Source organism: Pipra filicauda, unplaced genomic scaffold (genome assembly GCF_003945595.2).
Source record: "Pipra filicauda isolate LSUMZ 115617 unplaced genomic scaffold, ASM394559v2 scaffold137_size4652046_pilon, whole genome shotgun sequence".
In the NCBI taxonomy this organism is placed as follows: domain Eukaryota; kingdom Metazoa; phylum Chordata; class Aves; order Passeriformes; family Pipridae; genus Pipra; species Pipra filicauda.
The window spans coordinates 3904381-3923176 of NW_024103851.1; the positions used below are offsets into that span (position 1 = coordinate 3904381).

Genomic DNA, 18796 nt, shown 5'->3' on the forward strand with positions numbered 1-18796 from the left:
TGCCTTGCATATGTAACACCTCTTGATTTTCCGGTTTCTTGTCCACAGGCTGCATTTGCTCTTTGACTTCAAATATCTGCATCATGGATACCTGATTCTAATTCTCCGGATTAAAGTTGCTCCTAATCAGATTGGTAGGATTAGTCTGCTGATGGTTTCATCATCCAGCTGGAGTCAACTGACAGAACAGTTCTGAAAATGAACTGAATAGCCAGCACCCTTCTTCTGCATCCTTCCGTGCAATTAATTTATCTGGCCCTGTGCAAGACAGCTGGAAGACATTTTTTTGAACTGTAATCTCTATGTCCTCTATTACCACTTTCTATATTTTCTGAGCTGCAACATACTAGGCAGAAAGTCATGCTATGCTCTCAGCTTTTTACATATTTTTGCTGGGAACAAGACAGTTTTTTTACTGTCTGCTGTATTGTTTCACTCAGTATATACCCTGCAACACGACGCTTGCATTCCTGGCCAGTCTGTCTCTGTCCTGCTTCCCAATTTCCTTTAGTTTGACCCTGTGAACTTGTTCTGCACTAGTAAGACTGTTTTGATCTTTTTGCTAGACAGTTCAGCTGCCCTTGCCATTTGAAGAAATTTCTGTTTTTTCCACAGCATCTCCTGTATGCTGGAATCATTTGTCACATATACGTTTCTGTGTCTCATTAAGTAATCTTTTATATCTCTAAAAGTACATGTGGATGCCAGAGTATGTGACTGTGAAGGAGGCATATATTCCCCCTTCTGTTTCTTGGGTTCAGATAAAAACACAGTCACATGCCTTCTAGGCTCACGGTATATCAAATACTTTTATCAGCTGCTACAATGTTTTAGGTATTATTAGTACCAACAGTGTCTTATTCAATTCTCTTTTTCACCAGAAGTGATAGTAGAAATGTTTTATTATACTCTTCTCATCTTTACACTCCCCAGTCAATGCTTTATTCACTATATATTAGTTCTGTTATGCTTGAGTAAGGATTTTGTGTATGGGAATTCAGCTTGTTTAGTGAAGTTATCTCGTAGATGTTCGTTGCCTCATGGCTGCTTCTTTTTTCTGTTTAAAGCTCTTGCTTTGTCTTTCAGTAAAGCTTTATTCTTGCTGTCAGTCTCGCCCAACTGACTGCTGTATCACACTGTTCTTTACTGCATAAGGGGTAATAAAACAAAAGGGCCACACATTTTTAAAGTCCAGTGGTACTTTATTGAGAGAATTACCTGCAGAGATCTTTCAATTGCCATTAGCATCCCAGCCACAAGCACACAACCAGCTCTTTGGTGACTTCTCCAAATCTCTTTTTCATCTTAAGATCAATGTTTCTCTCTCCCAGCTCCACGTCTTGCTCAACAAGGATAAACTCAAGGCGTCCAGAATGTAAAAATCTAATGAGGTTCTCTATACTGGTAAAGTAACAGATGACTGCACTACACCACATGCTGCCTCACAACAACTGCTATCTTTATTCCATGGTAGCTGCCCATTCTCTCTTAAGAATACAAGTATTCCAACAACTTATTTTAAACTAGTTGCTGGCTGAGGAAAATATTTTAATATTTATGAAAGCTGTCATAAGACAAACTGCAGAAGAATATCACCCCTGAAACAATAAGACACAGATTGTGGCATTCAGGACCTTGAACGCTGTGGCCAGAAACAAGGGGTGAAGCCAATGCACAATGTCACTGACTGATGACAGCCCCTAGGACAAGCAGAATAAAAGGGTTGGGGGGGAATCCCCAAAAGATCGCTTTCTTTTTCAGCTATTTATGCATGAGCTGTTCTGCCTGCCCTGTAATTTCTATGACTTCTAAGCCTCCCCAGGATTATGAATACCTATTGTTGACTTAATTGGCAGAATAACAAGAAACATCTGCCAAACAAACCCAGTTTCTTAACCTCTGATGATCTTGGACACATTATGACTGTAAGGGAAAGAATAATCCATTTTGTCTCTATGCACAACCCTGGACTAATGCTTTCATAGCTCAGGGAGACATTTCCAGTGTACATCAGAGAGCCAATATACAACAGAAACTTCACAAAGGCCGTCTTGTTGTCAGATGCCCATCTAATATGGTCCATGGAATATATCCATAATACTAATGCTAGACTGGAAGGGTAGAATTAAATTGATGAAATAAAAAGGTCTTTCCTGCTAGTAAGTAAGTTTGGAGGGAGCTGGGTTGACAGACAGGTGGACAGAAGATAAAATGAAGACGTAAATTAAGATGTTTTAAAAATTAGAATAGAATAGAATAGAATAGAATAGAATAGAATAGAATAGAATAGAATAGAATAGAATAGAATAGAATAGAATAGAATAGAATAGAAGAATAGAATGAAAGAGAATAGTTGAGTTGGAAGAGATCTGTAGAGGTCATCTAGTCCAATTGCCTCACCACTTCAGCTGGTTAGTGGAGGGCTGGATCTGGTGGTTGTGACTGTGTGGAGCTGGACTCCAGCAGACTACTGATGGGTGGAAGCCTCATTAACACATCTCTCAAGTTCCATCCTTCATGCTTTGTTGTCATCAAATGTAGGAAACAGGGAAGTTCATGGTCATATCTTCTGAATTTAGATTGCAGAAAAACATCAAGAAATGTAGGTTTCCCTGTCCACATCATATTCTGGATTTCATGGCACCCATGAGGCAGAAGTTCTATTCATGGTATAGCTCTACAGCCTCCATCTTCACCACCACCTGAGGCTCTGACATAAGAGACATCCCCTACATCAACTCTGTGAAGAACTGCAGGATAGAAATAAGTAGCACAATGTCAGGTGGAGTGCCATGAGTTTCTGCTCCAGTTTGGAACCATCAGAGTAGGAAAATATTCCAGGAGGCACAAATAGATCACAGGATGCCTATAAGCCATAAATGTAATACAAGCAAATGCATTCTTGTGTGTCAGGCAAGATATTTCCATAGGAAAGGTAAGAATTGTGCAAAATCCTGGTAAGAGCTCACCTGTACAACTGTGTACATTTCTCATTTTTCAGGTTCAAAGACAAATTCCATCTGGAACGAATGCAGCAAAAGACTAAGCAGCTGATTTATGGGCATGGACAGCCTACAGAAGAAAATGGCGACTGGAAGGAGGAAAAGTGCAAGGAAAAATACGGTAAAGAACACTAAACCATTTGGGACTTCTTTCCCAGAAAACAATCTCACCATAAACTGTGTAGTAGCAAATGGCCCTTTGTGAATTGGTGAGGAAATCATGCATGCTCTTTATATCCCTGCAGAGTTCATGCTCAGGGAACCAAAGCCCCGTCTTTCATTTCTGGCATCATCACAACCAAATGAATGTATATGGTATAAATGCCCCTATTTACATGGTCTGAAGTTACATACTAATTTTGGCACCAAGGTACAAAAGAATAGTACCTCCTCAGTCTTTCAGCACTTCAAGTCTTAAATGCTAAAGGCAAAGAAGATTTGACAGGGTTTTAGCTAAGATGTGAACATCTTCCCACAAATCAAGGTAGGTAAAAAACTCTTAGAAAGGTTAAAGGGACAAATTAACTCTGAAAGTTTTACTCTGTGGCTGAGGGGTGTTGTGTATCATGTATAAGCACAGCCAATGGTTGTATTTAACAGAGGAGCTGTGCAGCTTAGTTTCAGTAGGATAAGGTGATTATGACAGCAATAGCAGGTTTGAGAGTCATCTTCATCAGAGAGCAAGCCTCTCAGGAGATAAGATGATCCACCAGCTCTTGGAGGTGCCTGAGGCTGTCAGGCTTTTTCAGCCGGATAGCAGTGACAAGACCAAGGGAACACCTTGAGGAACACTGCATGGAGTTTACCATCCTCATCCCCTGTGGAGCCTGAGTCAGCAGCTGTATGAAATGCGATGCAGAGATATTGTCAGGGGCCCCAGTGGTTTGTAGCACCCACTGGTGCTCTGTCAGGCACAGGAAGTATTTTTGCCCCCAGCATAGATCACACTGGGGGCATTTGACCACTCTCAAAAGCCCCTGAGATGACTCCAGGAAGAACAGGGCTTAGACATCTCCTGAAAGGTGTGACCAGCCTGTGGGATGAGGAAGGGGCAGGTCTTGCTCACATTCTCAAGGAATAGCCAATGACCAGCACAGGGGTCAGGAAGGAACCTGTTCCTGAGGCAGATTGGCACTGATCCTGAGGGCTTTTTTGCCTTCCTCTGTAGGCATTGAGCATGACCTCAAGTCCCTTTGGGCTGGGCTGCTGCCTGCTGTGCATGCACCACGAAGATGGCCTCTTGCGCCCTGCAGTTGAGGGGAAGAAGGCTTTTATTTTTCCTTGCGGTGGACCAGCAAGTGTCCCCAGGGATTTTTTGCTTTCCTCTGCAACACTGAACATGGCCCTTCACCAGGACTACTTTGTGCTATTTTGGCCAGGTACCGCTGCTCAGGCACCACAAAGGTGACCCCTGTGCCCCTCATCCCGGGAAAGGAAGTTTTCTAGACTCCCAGGGCAGGCCTCAAGCAGGGCTCCCAGGGGTTTGCAACCACTCAGTTGAGGAGCATATCCTGCTTCGGGAAGAAGAGAATGGAATGGAACAGAATAGAATTGAATATAGTTCAGTTGGAAGGGATCTACAGTGATCATTTCGTCCCACTGCCTGACCGCTTCAGAGCTGATAAAAGTTAAAGCATGGCTTTAAGGGCACTATCCAAACATCTCTTAAACAATGACAGACACGGGGCATCAACCACCTCTCCAGGAGATCTGTTCCAGTGTTTGACTACCTTTTGGGTAAAGAAAAGTTTCCTCATGTCAAGTCTGAACTTCCCCTGACAGAGGCAGATTTCAGCCATTCCCACACATTCTGGCACTGAGTACCAGAGGGAAGAGCTCAGCACCTTCCTCTCCACTTCCCCTCCTCAGGAAGGGGGGCCAGTGAGCAGGAGCAGCTTCCTCCTCTCCAAACCAGACAAACTCTGTGTCCTCAGCCTCTCCTCGTAGTCCATTTCTTCCAGCCCCTTCCCCAGCTCTGGTGCCCTTCTCGGGACACGTTCAAGTACCTTCACACCCTTTTTAAATGATGGGGCCCAGAACTGCACACGCTACTCAAGGTGAGACTGCACCAGCACTAAGTACAGGGGGACAACCACCTCTCTTGGCTGGCTGGTGATGCTGTGTTTGATGCACCCCAGGATGTGGTTTGTCCCCTTGGCTGTCAGGGCACACACTGCTGACTCCTGCTGAGCCTCCTGCCAACCAGCACTCCCAGGGACTCCTCTGCAGGGCTGCTCTCCTGCCACTCCTCTCCCAGTTTAGACTCGTGTCTGGAATTACTCCATCCCAGGTGCATAATTTGGCATTTGGTTGGTCTTGTTCAGTTTCATGTCACTGCTGATTGCCCAATGCAATAATCAATCCAGATCCCTCTGCACAGCTAGGCCTCCTGTCCCATGGGAGAGTCAGTAGCACCTCCCAGTTTAGTATAATCAGCAAACTTACTAACCGTGCATTCAACTGCATCCTCCAGATCACTGATAGAAAGATTGAACAGAACTGGCTCTAGAATTGAGCCCTCCACTGGTAACTGGTCACCTGACAGATACTGCCCTGTTCACTGCAACCCTTTGAGCCCTGCCCTTCAGCCAGTTCTTCACCCCGTGCCCATGTTAGTCTATATAACAGAGGAAGCAACTCTCAAGGGATAATACACTTTCATGTTAAACTACTTAATTCCTCCTAATCCAAATGGACAATGTAAATGGCATAGCATATGCTGTTGTGCAGGACCTCCTTTAGTATATATATAGGAATATATATATATATTACTATATATATATAGTAATATATATAACATAGTAATATATATATAACATAGTAGAGAGTACACTGTATATTTATATAGAGAGAGCGTATGTGCCCACATTATAGATGTCTGGGCCAAATTAAATTACTGAAAAAAAATATACCAAAGAAACCTTGGGTCAAGATGGGGGAAATAAGATCTAACACACAAGATTAGAAAAGACAATATTTAAAAAGCACATAAATTTAAACTTACCTACTTTTTCAGACAGACAAAATAAATTTCATCATCATATAGATAACATAACCACAATACACAACATATATGGCTTAAATTCATCATTCTAGCCTATGAAATCAAAGTATAAAGGAAAGAAAAACTAATTGGATATATTTTCTCATTTTTTTGCCAATAGATGCAATAGCATTAAAAAACATAATTTATGTCATATCCTGTATGGTGATTGGTCACATGAGAGTGTTAGGTACTCTGGTGCATGTCTTAGTAATTTGCCTTTTTTCCTATTATATAGCTCTCTTACAGCTACATAGATGTCAATCCATTCAATCAGCTTGGGTTTTATTGTAGGTTGAATGTTACCAGTGGGAGAAGACCACTTGTCAATGAACTTTATATTCATTATATCTTAAAGTTCAGGACAAAGTTGTTTCCTCTACCAGCATGTCTCAGTCATTCTATTTCACAGTTGCAGTATTTAGGAAAGACTAGACACAGAAATATGAGACCTGTGGAAGAAGTCAATGTATAATCAAAAGCTGTAAGTCTTTCAAAGGCTGTGTGAGTTGTACACCGATTACATCTGCATGCAGAAAAAACCTCTGAATTAAATATAATCACATTCCTGCCTGGATCAGTGTCTTTGGGCCATAGGTATTGCTAGTTAAGTAGCTAAAAGCAGCGAGGAAGTTGAAATCAGCTACCATCCCAGTATGATGAGCAAACCAATACACAGTCCTTCCTTCCCAAAGTGGTGATTCAAATGTCCTGGTCACCAGGAGTGGGATTTCTTTCATTTTACAAGGTACAGGGTTGGTAATGGTTACACTACTCAAATATAAAACTAAATTTTGAGCTACTAATTACTCTTCTGGTAAAGACATTAAACACTAAAAGACAGAAATTTCCTAAACTGTGATTGAGCTTTCAGTCTTACCTCTTGCCTTTTTAAAGAGCCTCTACAAATGGATCCTCTTAATATCTCTGTGTAATTATCATTCAATACATTACAAAGTGTACCAAGAATTGGAATGCTTAAATTTTGTCTTGCACATATGAGGTTTGATATTTTACAGTACATTTAAGTTAACAGAAAAGAAAACAACAAACATTTAAAAAAAAAAGTAAAACATAAATGCAAATTCATGGAAATGGTAAGAAATTGCCACGTGGACGTTGTTGGTGGATGATGCTGCTTTGAGTGGTGAACCATCCAGCAGTGAGAATCTAATAGTCATATTAAAGTAGTAAACATGGTACTGCTTGCTTTCTGAAAGTCAACTGGAAGGAAGATTCCAAGGTATTGCCACACTAGATAACATTTTGAAAGGCTTAAAATAAGTCAGAATAATAACTCTTACAAGATGAATGGTATCATAGGAAGACACTAAGGGTTTTCTTTTAAATTCTGAGCTAATCCTCCAATTTCTCTCATTTTCCCCTGGTAGTTTTCTCTACAGTGTCAGTATTACAGAAGCACTTGAAGGATAGGTTAAAGTGGTATCTTCCGATCTAACATTGCCATGCATCTATGTCAAAGTTACACTTTACCCATGTATTCTCACAACACTTTTAGAGACAATGAAAGCTAGAGCATGGTACCTAAACCTACAAGAAGCAAAAGGACACATCAGCATTTTCCGATATTTTTTCCTCAGGAAATCCAAGCAAATACGAGGAGTACAAAAGTAAGCTATTAAACTGTGCATTCAGTTCTGAGATAAAACAACTACTAAATCATACAGTGGGGACATTGATTTGTGAGTAGTCAGGAAGTAAAAATTCCCTTTCAGGAATTACAGTGCAAGTCCTTATTCTAGCCTTTTAGGAAGGTACCAAAGGTAAATAATACCAACACAAAGATCTATGCCTCTTCTTTATCTTCTCTATACCCCTATGTATGAACAAATGTGAAAACTAGAATGTTTCAAATTACAGGACAGTTTTCATCATAGATTTACTCATGTAGGATTCTAAATCTCACAGTCAAAGCAATGCAGCTTAATTTTTTAGCACAAGAATCTTGTGATTTCTTTAGAACACTATCAAATTGCTATGAATTTATATGAGCTTGTATAAGTATGTCTGTGTTCCTGGGCTCGAATATAGTAGAGGTGTGCATGCAGCTGTGCTTTCAGTATGTGCAAATTGGACAACTGGAATTGGATATTTGTGCATCATCAGTTTTAAAATTTTTTTTGCCCCACATGTTTATAAATTGTACTTCCTCTCTTCACAAATGGGCCTGATTTTCTGTTCCTTGTGATGTACCTTAAAACAGCTTGCAAAGAATATTAAAAAGCTTGTTCTAATCTGCAAGCTTCTGCCCCACTTCATCTCTGCATCCCATTCAAAATCCATGAGGAACACTCCACTTACACATAAATCAAAATAAATTTTCTATTGTCCTGACACAGGCATAATCTCTAAACAACTTTAATTTAAAGCATTGAACTCACATCAAATTTTGAAATTCATTAAGTCATCAATTCCCTTTAACAGAACAATTATCTGGTTTTTATATTGGTGAACTGCTTCTACTTTCTGTTATGTTCAGTTCAGTTTAAGACGGTCAAAGAAACAGGGATTTTATGTCTTCTTAGTGGACTCTGTTCTGTATGTTAACAGACTCTGTGTCAGGAAGATTTTTGTGATCAGGTCTTGACCTTATGCCTACTGTTTCCACAGACCTTGGATTACACTTGTTTACATCTGTTCTGTCGTAATTTAAACCTTCTGCATACAGTGTTAGGATGGACAAGCTAGTTTTATTTGATGAAATTGTATGGTCAATGCCATGAAAAGGCAGACCTCATGATCTAATGGCCACTGCTGACCACAAAATTGTTCAGTCTAGGTTCAGAGAAAACAGGTTAAGTTCAATCATTCTTTCCATTCATGGGAAGGCAGGGCTTGGGCCAAGACGATATGGCGGAAACACAAATGAGGATTAGTCTACTCAGTATCCTAGGGATTAAGTAAAATTGTCTAAATGTTTAAAACATATTTTTACATTTAATGAAAACAAACTCTTTTTAGCTGACAGTAGATTCCTTTTCTTATCCAATAATTATTAAAGATCATAAAGATACATGAACAATTTATGGGTGTTGAAGTAATTTGGCTGTTTTACAACACACCCGAGGCATGCAGACATATCTTTACAATCACACACCCTGAACTATGTGAGCACCTGGCTGTGCTTGTTACGGAGTGAGAGTTAAGAAACTACTTTCTAAGTTATTGTTACTTACAAAGAAAGAAGTGGCAAATACATTCAAAAAAGAAAAAAAACATTGTTTTTTAGCCGAATTCTCGGACTGTCACTCTTGGTGGGAAACTAATTAGTTTATTTGGCTATTCAGTTAATACTTCAGCTTTTATTTCACCCTCCCCTATGCAACAGCAAGGTGATACTGTTAAGTTTCCATAAGAATTATGTCTAGTTTAAAGAAAATCCAAATATAGCTTGGGACACATGGAAGAAAATATAAAGAAAATATTCTCCAGTAAGTAGAAGTATAATTACTGATCAACATTCAGCAATACTTCAACCACCATTTTACTTATTATGTACAGAGCAGGAAAATGTCTCCACTTGTCCCCTGAAAAATTTTTATCTCTCCTCCTGATATGGCAGTGTCAGGTCCTGGAGAGAAAAACAACTTTGACTGCCATAGCTTAAAGACAGACAGAGAAACCTAGGGTCTGACAAGAGAAGAGTCCAGCACAGAGGCCCTGAACACCAGTCCCAGAGAGCCATTGCCTGAGTGACACACAACACTGTTGGTCCCTGTCAGTACTGCTACTCAGTCACTATGAGACTGATGGAAAAGACTTCTGCTATTTCTTAATTCCTCCAACAACTGAAGTCCCAGATCTAGGTAAGAGACAGCTGGCTTTTCTTCCTAAAAATATTAACTTTAAAAGTATCAACTGTGGCATTAAGACCATTTCAGGAGATATAGCAAGTTCTAAAATATAAAGAAATACTTTGGAAACATATGACAGAGGAGCAAAAATATTAAAAGGTTTGTTGTTTATGTTTTATTTTAAAACAAATCTTAAGAAATTCCAAATTAAAATATTATTCATTAAAAAGATACACTAGCCTTTTCTACATAATCCTGAAGCTTATAACATATTGTTTGCCATTCCCACCATCTCTTTTCTGCTTTTGCAATCAGTAGGAATATACTGTTTATATATTTATTAAGGGTTTTAAAGTGTTTTGAGGACAGCTAGGTGAGCTGTCATACATCATTTCTGGTGAGTTCCTGTAATGGTCCCGAATTCCTCAAAATTGAAATCAGCTCTGTGAATGTAAAAGACATAAATAGCCAGCCCTGATGACTAAAAAAGGTGAATGAGGTAACAGTAATGCCGGTGAAGCTGTTTGTCTCCAATGTACCATAAATAGTGAAGTGAAATTAAAATTTTTCAATCAACATCAGTTAAGCACATGCATGCACACAGGCGAGCACACACGCATATGAGAAAAATGCCTGATGAGAAGCAGACAGGATCAGAAGTTCAAGCAGAGGTTCTTGCAAAAAGGTTGGGATTTTTTATGTTGTTGTTTCTATATTGTAGGATCTCCTAGCTGCAGGAAACAATGGATTGGAGTGCAGACTTCCTTAATTTCCTGCAAACCTCCCCCATGTGGAAGTCACTCTTCTCTGCCATACATCTAGTCCTACTGAAGCTGCCCCCACTATGCTTACATTAAATGGTCAAAAAAAGATAGCATGTGTCACTAACAGCCATATCTGCTCCCTGTATTGAAATGTACTGATCAAACACATAGATATCCCAGTGTTATTTCTATAACTGATCTTTCCCATATATGAAGAAAGTAAGTACAAATGCATACATAATAAATAGAAATACATATTTAAAATAACACATGGAGTTTTCCCAGCAAATTCCTTCCCTTAGCAATCAAAGTATTTTTCAACTACAAACCCAGATCTGAAAAACTGCAAACAATTAGTAAGGTGAGACACAGAGAGTGATTTGTCCAAGGTTAAGGAAGAAATCTGTGGCACAGTAAGGAAGTCCTATTAGATTACTTGCCTCTTCATCTTATTCTTAAAACCATTCTTATAAGAGATTGATGAAAATTAATCTCCATGGATCCACGACACCATTTAATGAATCATACAACAGGAAAAGCCTACCTCTGGAAAAAAATGTCTTTCCTGTTTCAGTAGTATATTTGTAATGCACAGTGACAGGAGAAGACTGGAAAAAGGGACATTTCTCCTGAGTAGGTTGATTAATTAATATAAGTTGCCTGAATTCAGTCCAAGAAATCTATGTCAAGTAGGAATCCTGTACTGCTTTTCTTAACTGAGCTTGGAGCAGTCCCCCAAACACGTTATCTCAAGAACACAGAAGGAAATCACAAACCAGGTAAGAAATTGGCCTTTCTGAGCAGTAAAGTCATCCTTGATGCAGATCATGGGCCAAAGGATGGTGTTTATCAACTCAGGAAATGGGGATGAGGAGAACATACAATATAAACATTATCACAACTAAGAATAGTTGTTTTGTCTGGAAGAGGTGTTTCACACTATTTCTACAGTTATATTGTTTCCTGTTTGATCAGAGATGATTCCGAAGTGTAGGCTTATATCCAAATCCCCAGTTCTCTATGGCTTAGAAGGGGTCAGAAATGAGGTCTAGTTCACAGAGGTTCCTGCTAGTTAATAAATTCTACAAAGGTTAGTTTGTTAGGGACAGCTGAAATCATTGTGGTTTTTTCATTTAAAAAAAAATCAAATTGCAAACTGTTTTGGCTTTAAACAAAAATTGGCAGCCTTTAAAAGCCAGCATTAGAAACTAGATAATGCAGAAGTTGGGAATATTATTATCTGAGTTTCCTAAACCATAAATAGATGGTAATTGAAAAGGTTTGGAAAAGATTGCATTGTATCCATTAGTTTTTTCTACATAATCAGTATGGGTTGGTACCCATCATGCTCCATACTGCCACTCAGAATATTCAGTGGCTTCCAGAAATTCACATGCTACCACACTTTGTAAAAGTCCATTACTTTTTGACAAAGTAGTTCCAGACTAACCCAGATGCTAAACCTTCTTGAAATGTTGTCCCTTCAGTTAACTGTACTGTCTCTGTGCCATCCAGCATCATCTGCAATCTGGCACTGCATAAAACATCTTTCCCCTATAATTTTTTTACCCTCAAAAGTACTTTCTGTGCTCTACATTCCCCATTTGACTAAACTATATAATTTTTCCTTCAGACCTCTATGGAAAGGGCTAAGCACAACAGAACTGAGGAAGACATACTACATTTAATCAGAGTAAGAACATAATCCAAATTGGAAAGGACTTGGGGAGGTCTCCAGTCCAAGCTCTTGCTTGGGTCAGGTCAGAGTCATGTCTGAGGTCAGAGAGGTTGTCCCTGGCTTTATATAGCAGTAGCTTAGAAACGTCTAAGAACAGAGCATGCACAATCTCTTCAGGCAACCTCCTCCACTGCCTGGCTGTTGTCATGATGAAAAAGATTTTCCTGATATACAGGCTGAATCTCTCATCTCTCATCTGCCCACCACACACTGCTGTGAAGAAGTTATTGTGTTGATAACCTTCCTGTAGGTACTGGAGGGCTGCTGAGGCTGCCTTTACCACAGTCTGTACCAGCTCCTGACCTTCCTCCAGCCTTTTCAGCTGAGGTGCTCCAGCTCTCGATCATATTTGGCAGATGATTAAGCTGACTTCAGATATAGAGACAGAGGAGATTCATTAGTTCAGCCCTGCAATCAGATGAACCAGTCCTGGGAAGAATGACTCAAGCAAGGCCCTCTCACAGTGTTGCACATTCCATATGATATGTCAAGTATATGTATATAAGTCAGTTCTAGAATAACTTCATGGAATGAATATACTGAATTATATATGTGAAACATTATCCTAATCACTGAACTGCAACAGAACTACATTTTTCTTCAAAATGTTCTCACAATCTTTTATACAGTCACTCTTAGTCAGATACAATGAACTTCCTTTTTCACATCCATTCTTGAATCTAAGATATCTTGATACTAGTAGCAGCAGTGTATATGTGCATAGACATTTTTCATGAATACTTGAAACAAGAGATATCAAAATGCAAGGTCTCTTTCTCTCCTACCATAAATATACATTTTGAAAAGAAAAATTAGTAGAAATATGGTTTTTGTAATTCAACTTCTCCCATTCCTGTTTCACCACTATCCGATGATAAACTTATCAGCACACAGTATAACCTCAGGCTGGGAATCTTAAAAACTGCAAGGGGGAAAACATACACTAGGTGAGGGAAGAACCAAATTCAATAACCATATCAAAAGATATTTAAGCAAAGGAGAAGCATGAATTACCAAGTCCAACCTTAAAAATGTAGCCTACGTTAAAGTTAATGGCAAAATCCCTCATAATTTCAAGCTGCAAGATCTACAATGGAGAATTCACACACAGATTTGAATGAACTCTTCAACTGGAGCCATGCCTGGAGAAGGACTACTGCAAATCAACATGCTAGATGCATGCTAGAGCTGAAACCTGCCAGCATGCTATCACTGAATAAGTGCATGTCACTGCACTCAAAGCTTTACTTGGCAGCACAAGTCTGACCTCTGTTAAGAACCTCAAGTGTGATGTTCAATTCAATTACTAAAAGACACATTAAAATCTGACTTATATGGTTAAGAAATAACAGTAACCTATTTTTATTTTGGGATCAGAGTCTCCCCAGTCTCTTTAAGGACAGACATTTTTAGCCTATTCAGTTTCAACATTCAACTTAATATATTAATTTTCCTTAATAAGCAAACCTGAGGCAGAAACTGAGAGCTTACTAAAGCTGTTCTCTACCAATTACAAGATATTAAAATATAATCGCATTGTAAAAAACCACTATTTTAAATAGTCATTGAGAAGAAGCTTATCTACTGGAGGCCGCCTCTGCACACTCTTCCCTGTGCTCTTCAGGTACATCATTGAGCAGAATAAATCCAGGATACTTCCATTACCTACCATCAACAGCGGTCAAACCCACCTATGCACTTTAATTTTGGGACAGAGCAATGCACTGTCTTTCCAGTGATATCAATAGGTCCATTCTACTCACACTGAGTGTTCTTCACCCTTCCTTCCCCTGTCTCTCCCCTCCTTATCCTCCCATGCTAGGAAGGGAAGGAATTTTACTCTTCCTGCTCAAATATCCAATAATCATTTCAGCCATCTGCTTCAATACAAGAAACTCTTCATAGAAGTCCATCTAAATGGCAAACCATTAGAGATTAAGATGATTTATTTTAGTTTAGTGCAGTGTCACTAGTTTAATAAAATAAAAAATAACTAAGGATTTGGGAAGTACTATGGCTTACCTATGTAAAAACTCACTTTCTTGCCAATACTTTCTATCGCTGCTGACAGACATTAGAACATTCCTTTCATCTCTTTCCTCTTCTTGCAGTTTAACCTATCCCCTTGAGGAGTATTTGCTTTCTCTAAGATAGATTATACACTGTATGCAACATGAAAACCTTACACACTTCCTCTGCCATCTGCAAGGCTTTTCTGTCTATTTCTTTAAAAATAATTAAATCAAAATCTCTTATTTGTCTTTTAATTTTGGATAAATAAACCAGGATTGCCTTTCTGTAAGAAAATTAAAAAAGGGATTACTATTTCCAGATATGTGCATCTAAATTAGAAGAATTTTTAATACAATCAACCGAACATCCAAGTCTAGTGAGACTTGGAATGTAGAATGCAAACTGTGTTAAAGAGCAAATACGGAGCATACACATAGATGCAGAAAAACACCCCCTCTATTCATGCAGAAAACATGATCTAATATGGGATTGGTTTCTTTCAAATCATTCTTTCTGCATCTCAGTGTGATTCCAGGATGTGCAAATTAAGATAAATTTTATGAGTCAAATTCTGCATAACACTACATGTGCTCAAGTCAACTGAAATTGATGACAACTGGATGCTGTGTCAGAGGGTAGAATTGGAACAGAAAATCAAAATGTAAGTTCTTATAAAAACAGACATGACATGGTGCTTTGAACGAACAGAGAAACAATTCTCAATGTGGCCTGGGAGAGAGAAAAGCATAGAGCAGCAGGAAGAGTTGACCCAATAGCTAACAGATTATCAGACAAGGATCAATCGTCAAAACAGAGCCAACTGCAAGGATCTGAATGTTCATAATGGCTCTGGATGAATCTAACATCATTCCATAGCTAACTCTAATGGAAGGAAAGCTACACCAGCTCCTGATCCATTTAGAGCTTAAAAGAGGAGGGACTAATTTAGTACTTCTGTATTCTTTGGAAATACAAAATAGCTATTTAAGACTTCATCTTGATCTTCATTAAGTCTTCAGTATAAATTTCCTTCCTCTTTTGTCTTCTTTTTTTTCTACAACAGAAATGTCCCTAAAAGAAACCTGTATAAACTTCAAAATATACTTAAATCAAAAAGAAATTCACATATTCATGTAAATGACTTAGCAGTAATATTTCTAGCAGTGGGAGTTTGCAAATACTATCAAATCTATGTTCATGTTTTATGACAACTGACCGATGGAAACCAGAAGCTATTCTAACACACATTTTAACCCATTTTTCTGCTACCGGAATGACTATGAGCACAAATGTCAGCCTGGATAAACTTCTGTCCATTTGACTGAAATGTGAAGATGCATCATGTCCTCAACTGAGTTCCAGAAACACTCAGGATGTCATGTAGCGTTTAATTTAGAAAAAAAAGGATTAAACATCTAACCTGGAACAGCGATCCTCCCAGCTGTTGGATGATTCATTTCCATCACAAGTCCATTGTGCAGTACCTAGGAAAACAAAACAAAACAAAACATACATGTAATAAAAAATATAACCAGTTCCTAAACTCGAGAGGAAAAAAAGAGAAAAACATCATCATGTTCTTTCATAGACTAACTGAAAATACAGGGAGCTACAACTCAAGTAGTTTGCTTAATTTGTAAAATGAAAGCCCCGATGTTTGACACTACTTTTTATTTATGCATCTAAATAAATGCTTCAGTAAGACTGTACATCTCTAACATATCTTTAAGTTCTTATACCCGATATCAAACATAAGAAACTGATCTGCAAGCATGTTACACTTTCAACCACCAAGAGGCAACTGGTACCAACACAGACTGAGTATTAAAACCTTCACACAATTTCATTTCAATCTATAATATGTAATAAAGGCCTACACATAACCTATATTCTCTAGTTTATTTTTTCACTGTTACTCAGTTGCTTTTGAGCTCGTGATGGACCATACTGTGAAATGTTGTCTTAATAGCTTTTACAAGGATTTAGGAAAGATAAAATAATGTTGATGGTTCTTCTGCTCTTTTGAGTGGGTGTGCCATGCTTCAGCCCTGTGTATATCTGTATGGGATGATCATTCATTGCAATTTTCAGCTCCTTGTTATTAACATCAACCAAAAAACAATATGTGATACTCAAGTAACAGGGAAAAAGAAATCCATACTAGCAAACTCACTGCTCTTGTTAAGAGACTTCTGCATCCAAAGCCAATAATCAAGTTGTATAATTTCCTTACCTGTTATTCTGCTATCCTTGTAATGGTGTTACCTTAATCACATAATCAGAATTCTTAAAAAATATATATTTATTTCATTATTGAAGTATCTTCTACAAATAGAAAGCCTCAGAATATGCAATTATTTTTATATCCAATATAACAAATCTAGATTGTCTTGCCAAATGCATTAGCTGCAGCAAATGAAAGATGGGCAAAGATTATTAAGAGATCATGTAATACATCTACCTATTCACCTTGCACCATGAATAACACTATCAATCTTACCTATTAATGACAAGTGTTGGTCTAAGTATTCTTGAAAATTTCCAGTTAATGAGATGAGCATTTTCTTATGTAGTGTGCATCACATTCTCTATTTTTATTATTAGAATTTTTTCTCCTAATACATAATCTAAATACCTTTGCATGGGACATCTTTATTCTTGTTTTTTCCCCAAGTGGACACAGAAAGCCAATCACTAGCATCTTTATAACATTCTTTTATGTACTGAAAGATTGTAATCACATCCTCCCTCGGTCTGCTCTTTTCTAGACTAAACAAAACTAATTCCCTTAACCATTCTTTCCAGGTCAAATTTTGTGAACCTTTTATCTGTGTAGAATAGCCTGCTTAAGAAATTCCCATTCCTGAACAGGTGGTGTCAAAAGGTCAGGTCAGCTTTCTCTTTGCTTGTGAGGTAAGCCTATTTAGCTGACATTTAGAAATCCAGATATTTCCGATAATAGATGCTGGTGGAACAATGTCTGTTCAGTGGTCTAATTGTTTGGTGGTATCCCAAATCATTAGTTCTATTTCTCTTTCAGAAGGTTAACGGTAATTTTGGTAGACATTCAAGTGAGACATTCAGAATTTTTTCCCAAATGACAGCTTTAGGAAATATAATTGCTTGTTTTAACTCATATTTAGAATCTTTCCAGTTATGACCTTGATCAACAGTATTGAAAGTTTGGCCTCCTTTCTCTGTAACTTACTTACATGGGCTTTCTTTATGCATTTAATTGATTATTTAGGACTTGAATGCAAGAGAACACACTTATTTGAACTTGAAATCCACTGCACACTCAGGTGCACAAGCAGTTCTTTAGATGGCAAATTAAAGGATGTACCTAAAACTGGCTCCATTTGGTTAAAGAAAAACATACAAATTCTCTAGCAGGTACTCAGGGCTCCAAAAAACTCATGTTTTTCTCTGGTTTGGGTCTCTAAATTTTTATTCTCATAAAGCAGACTTAAAATACATTTAAAAGACTTTTTTTTAAAATCTTTTATTGTTCGGCTCAAGTTCCATGTCCCTTTTCTTTACAGAATGAACTACAAAAACCCTGAAGTATCTTTGATGATCACCAGTCTAACTTCTACTCCTTTCAAAAGAGTTGTTTAAGATGCAGTCGTCAAGCTTCCTTTCTATTTTCATGATAACTACGGTGTTGATTTTCCCTGTCAGATACATTCTTTACTCAAAAACACTTGCTATTACATTTATTTTCTACAGTTACTAAGCCGATATTGGTATACTTAGTTCCAACTTTTCTTTTGAAGAAAATGGTCCCCAAGTAATGATTCTGGTCAAAAACTGGGGGTTTTTTCCAACATCAGCAACACTGTTTAAAAGAACTGTATAATTTCCCATTCCATGAATTCCACTATTAGAATTCCCAAAAAGAAATTGAAAGAAAAAAACAACTGCATCAACTCTTCCTATGAAGGAAATATATAAGATTACTGCATCCTAGCCTTTGGGAGAATGCAGTGTTCACATCCTTTATCAGCAAAGACAAAGAATGTCTGAGGAAAAAGTAAGAGACATAACTCAAAGGCTTTTTCCTCCTTTGTCTTGTACCTTTCAGATGGTCATGATCTGTCTGATTGGTAGTCTTCTACTGTGTTTGTATTCACCTAGCTCAGCATAAGGAACTGACAAACCAAGACGATCATGTAAAAGATGACAGCAATTAGTAGATGAAAATTTTAATTTTTTTCCATACGGCTTATTTTCCAGGCCAGAAATACTAATCGATCTGTTAGTGTTCAAGATTTTCCGAATCAAATAACCTTGGGTGGCATTTTACATTGAGATCACTCTAAGGGAATCAGAAGCACAGTCCTCAGTCTTTCAGTAATAACTGTTTAATATGGATCAGGAATAGTGTGGCCAGCAGTACCAGGGAAGAGATTCTCCCCCTG

At 38.2% G+C, this 18796-nt stretch overlaps 1 protein-coding gene across 3 annotated transcripts in view; it reads right to left on the minus strand.

Annotated features, from left to right (window-relative positions):
• The window catches only part of SUGCT (succinyl-CoA:glutarate-CoA transferase), a 316900-nt gene that overhangs the window by 39756 nt on the left and 258348 nt on the right, over positions 1 to 18796 (minus strand). For all 3 annotated transcript variants that reach the window (XM_027712013.2, XM_027712011.2, XM_039378409.1), the window contains one exon: positions 15796 to 15859. In XM_027712013.2, coding sequence (XP_027567814.1) covers positions 15796 to 15859 — 64 coding nt within the window. The remainder of the gene's footprint in view (positions 1 to 15795; positions 15860 to 18796) is intronic.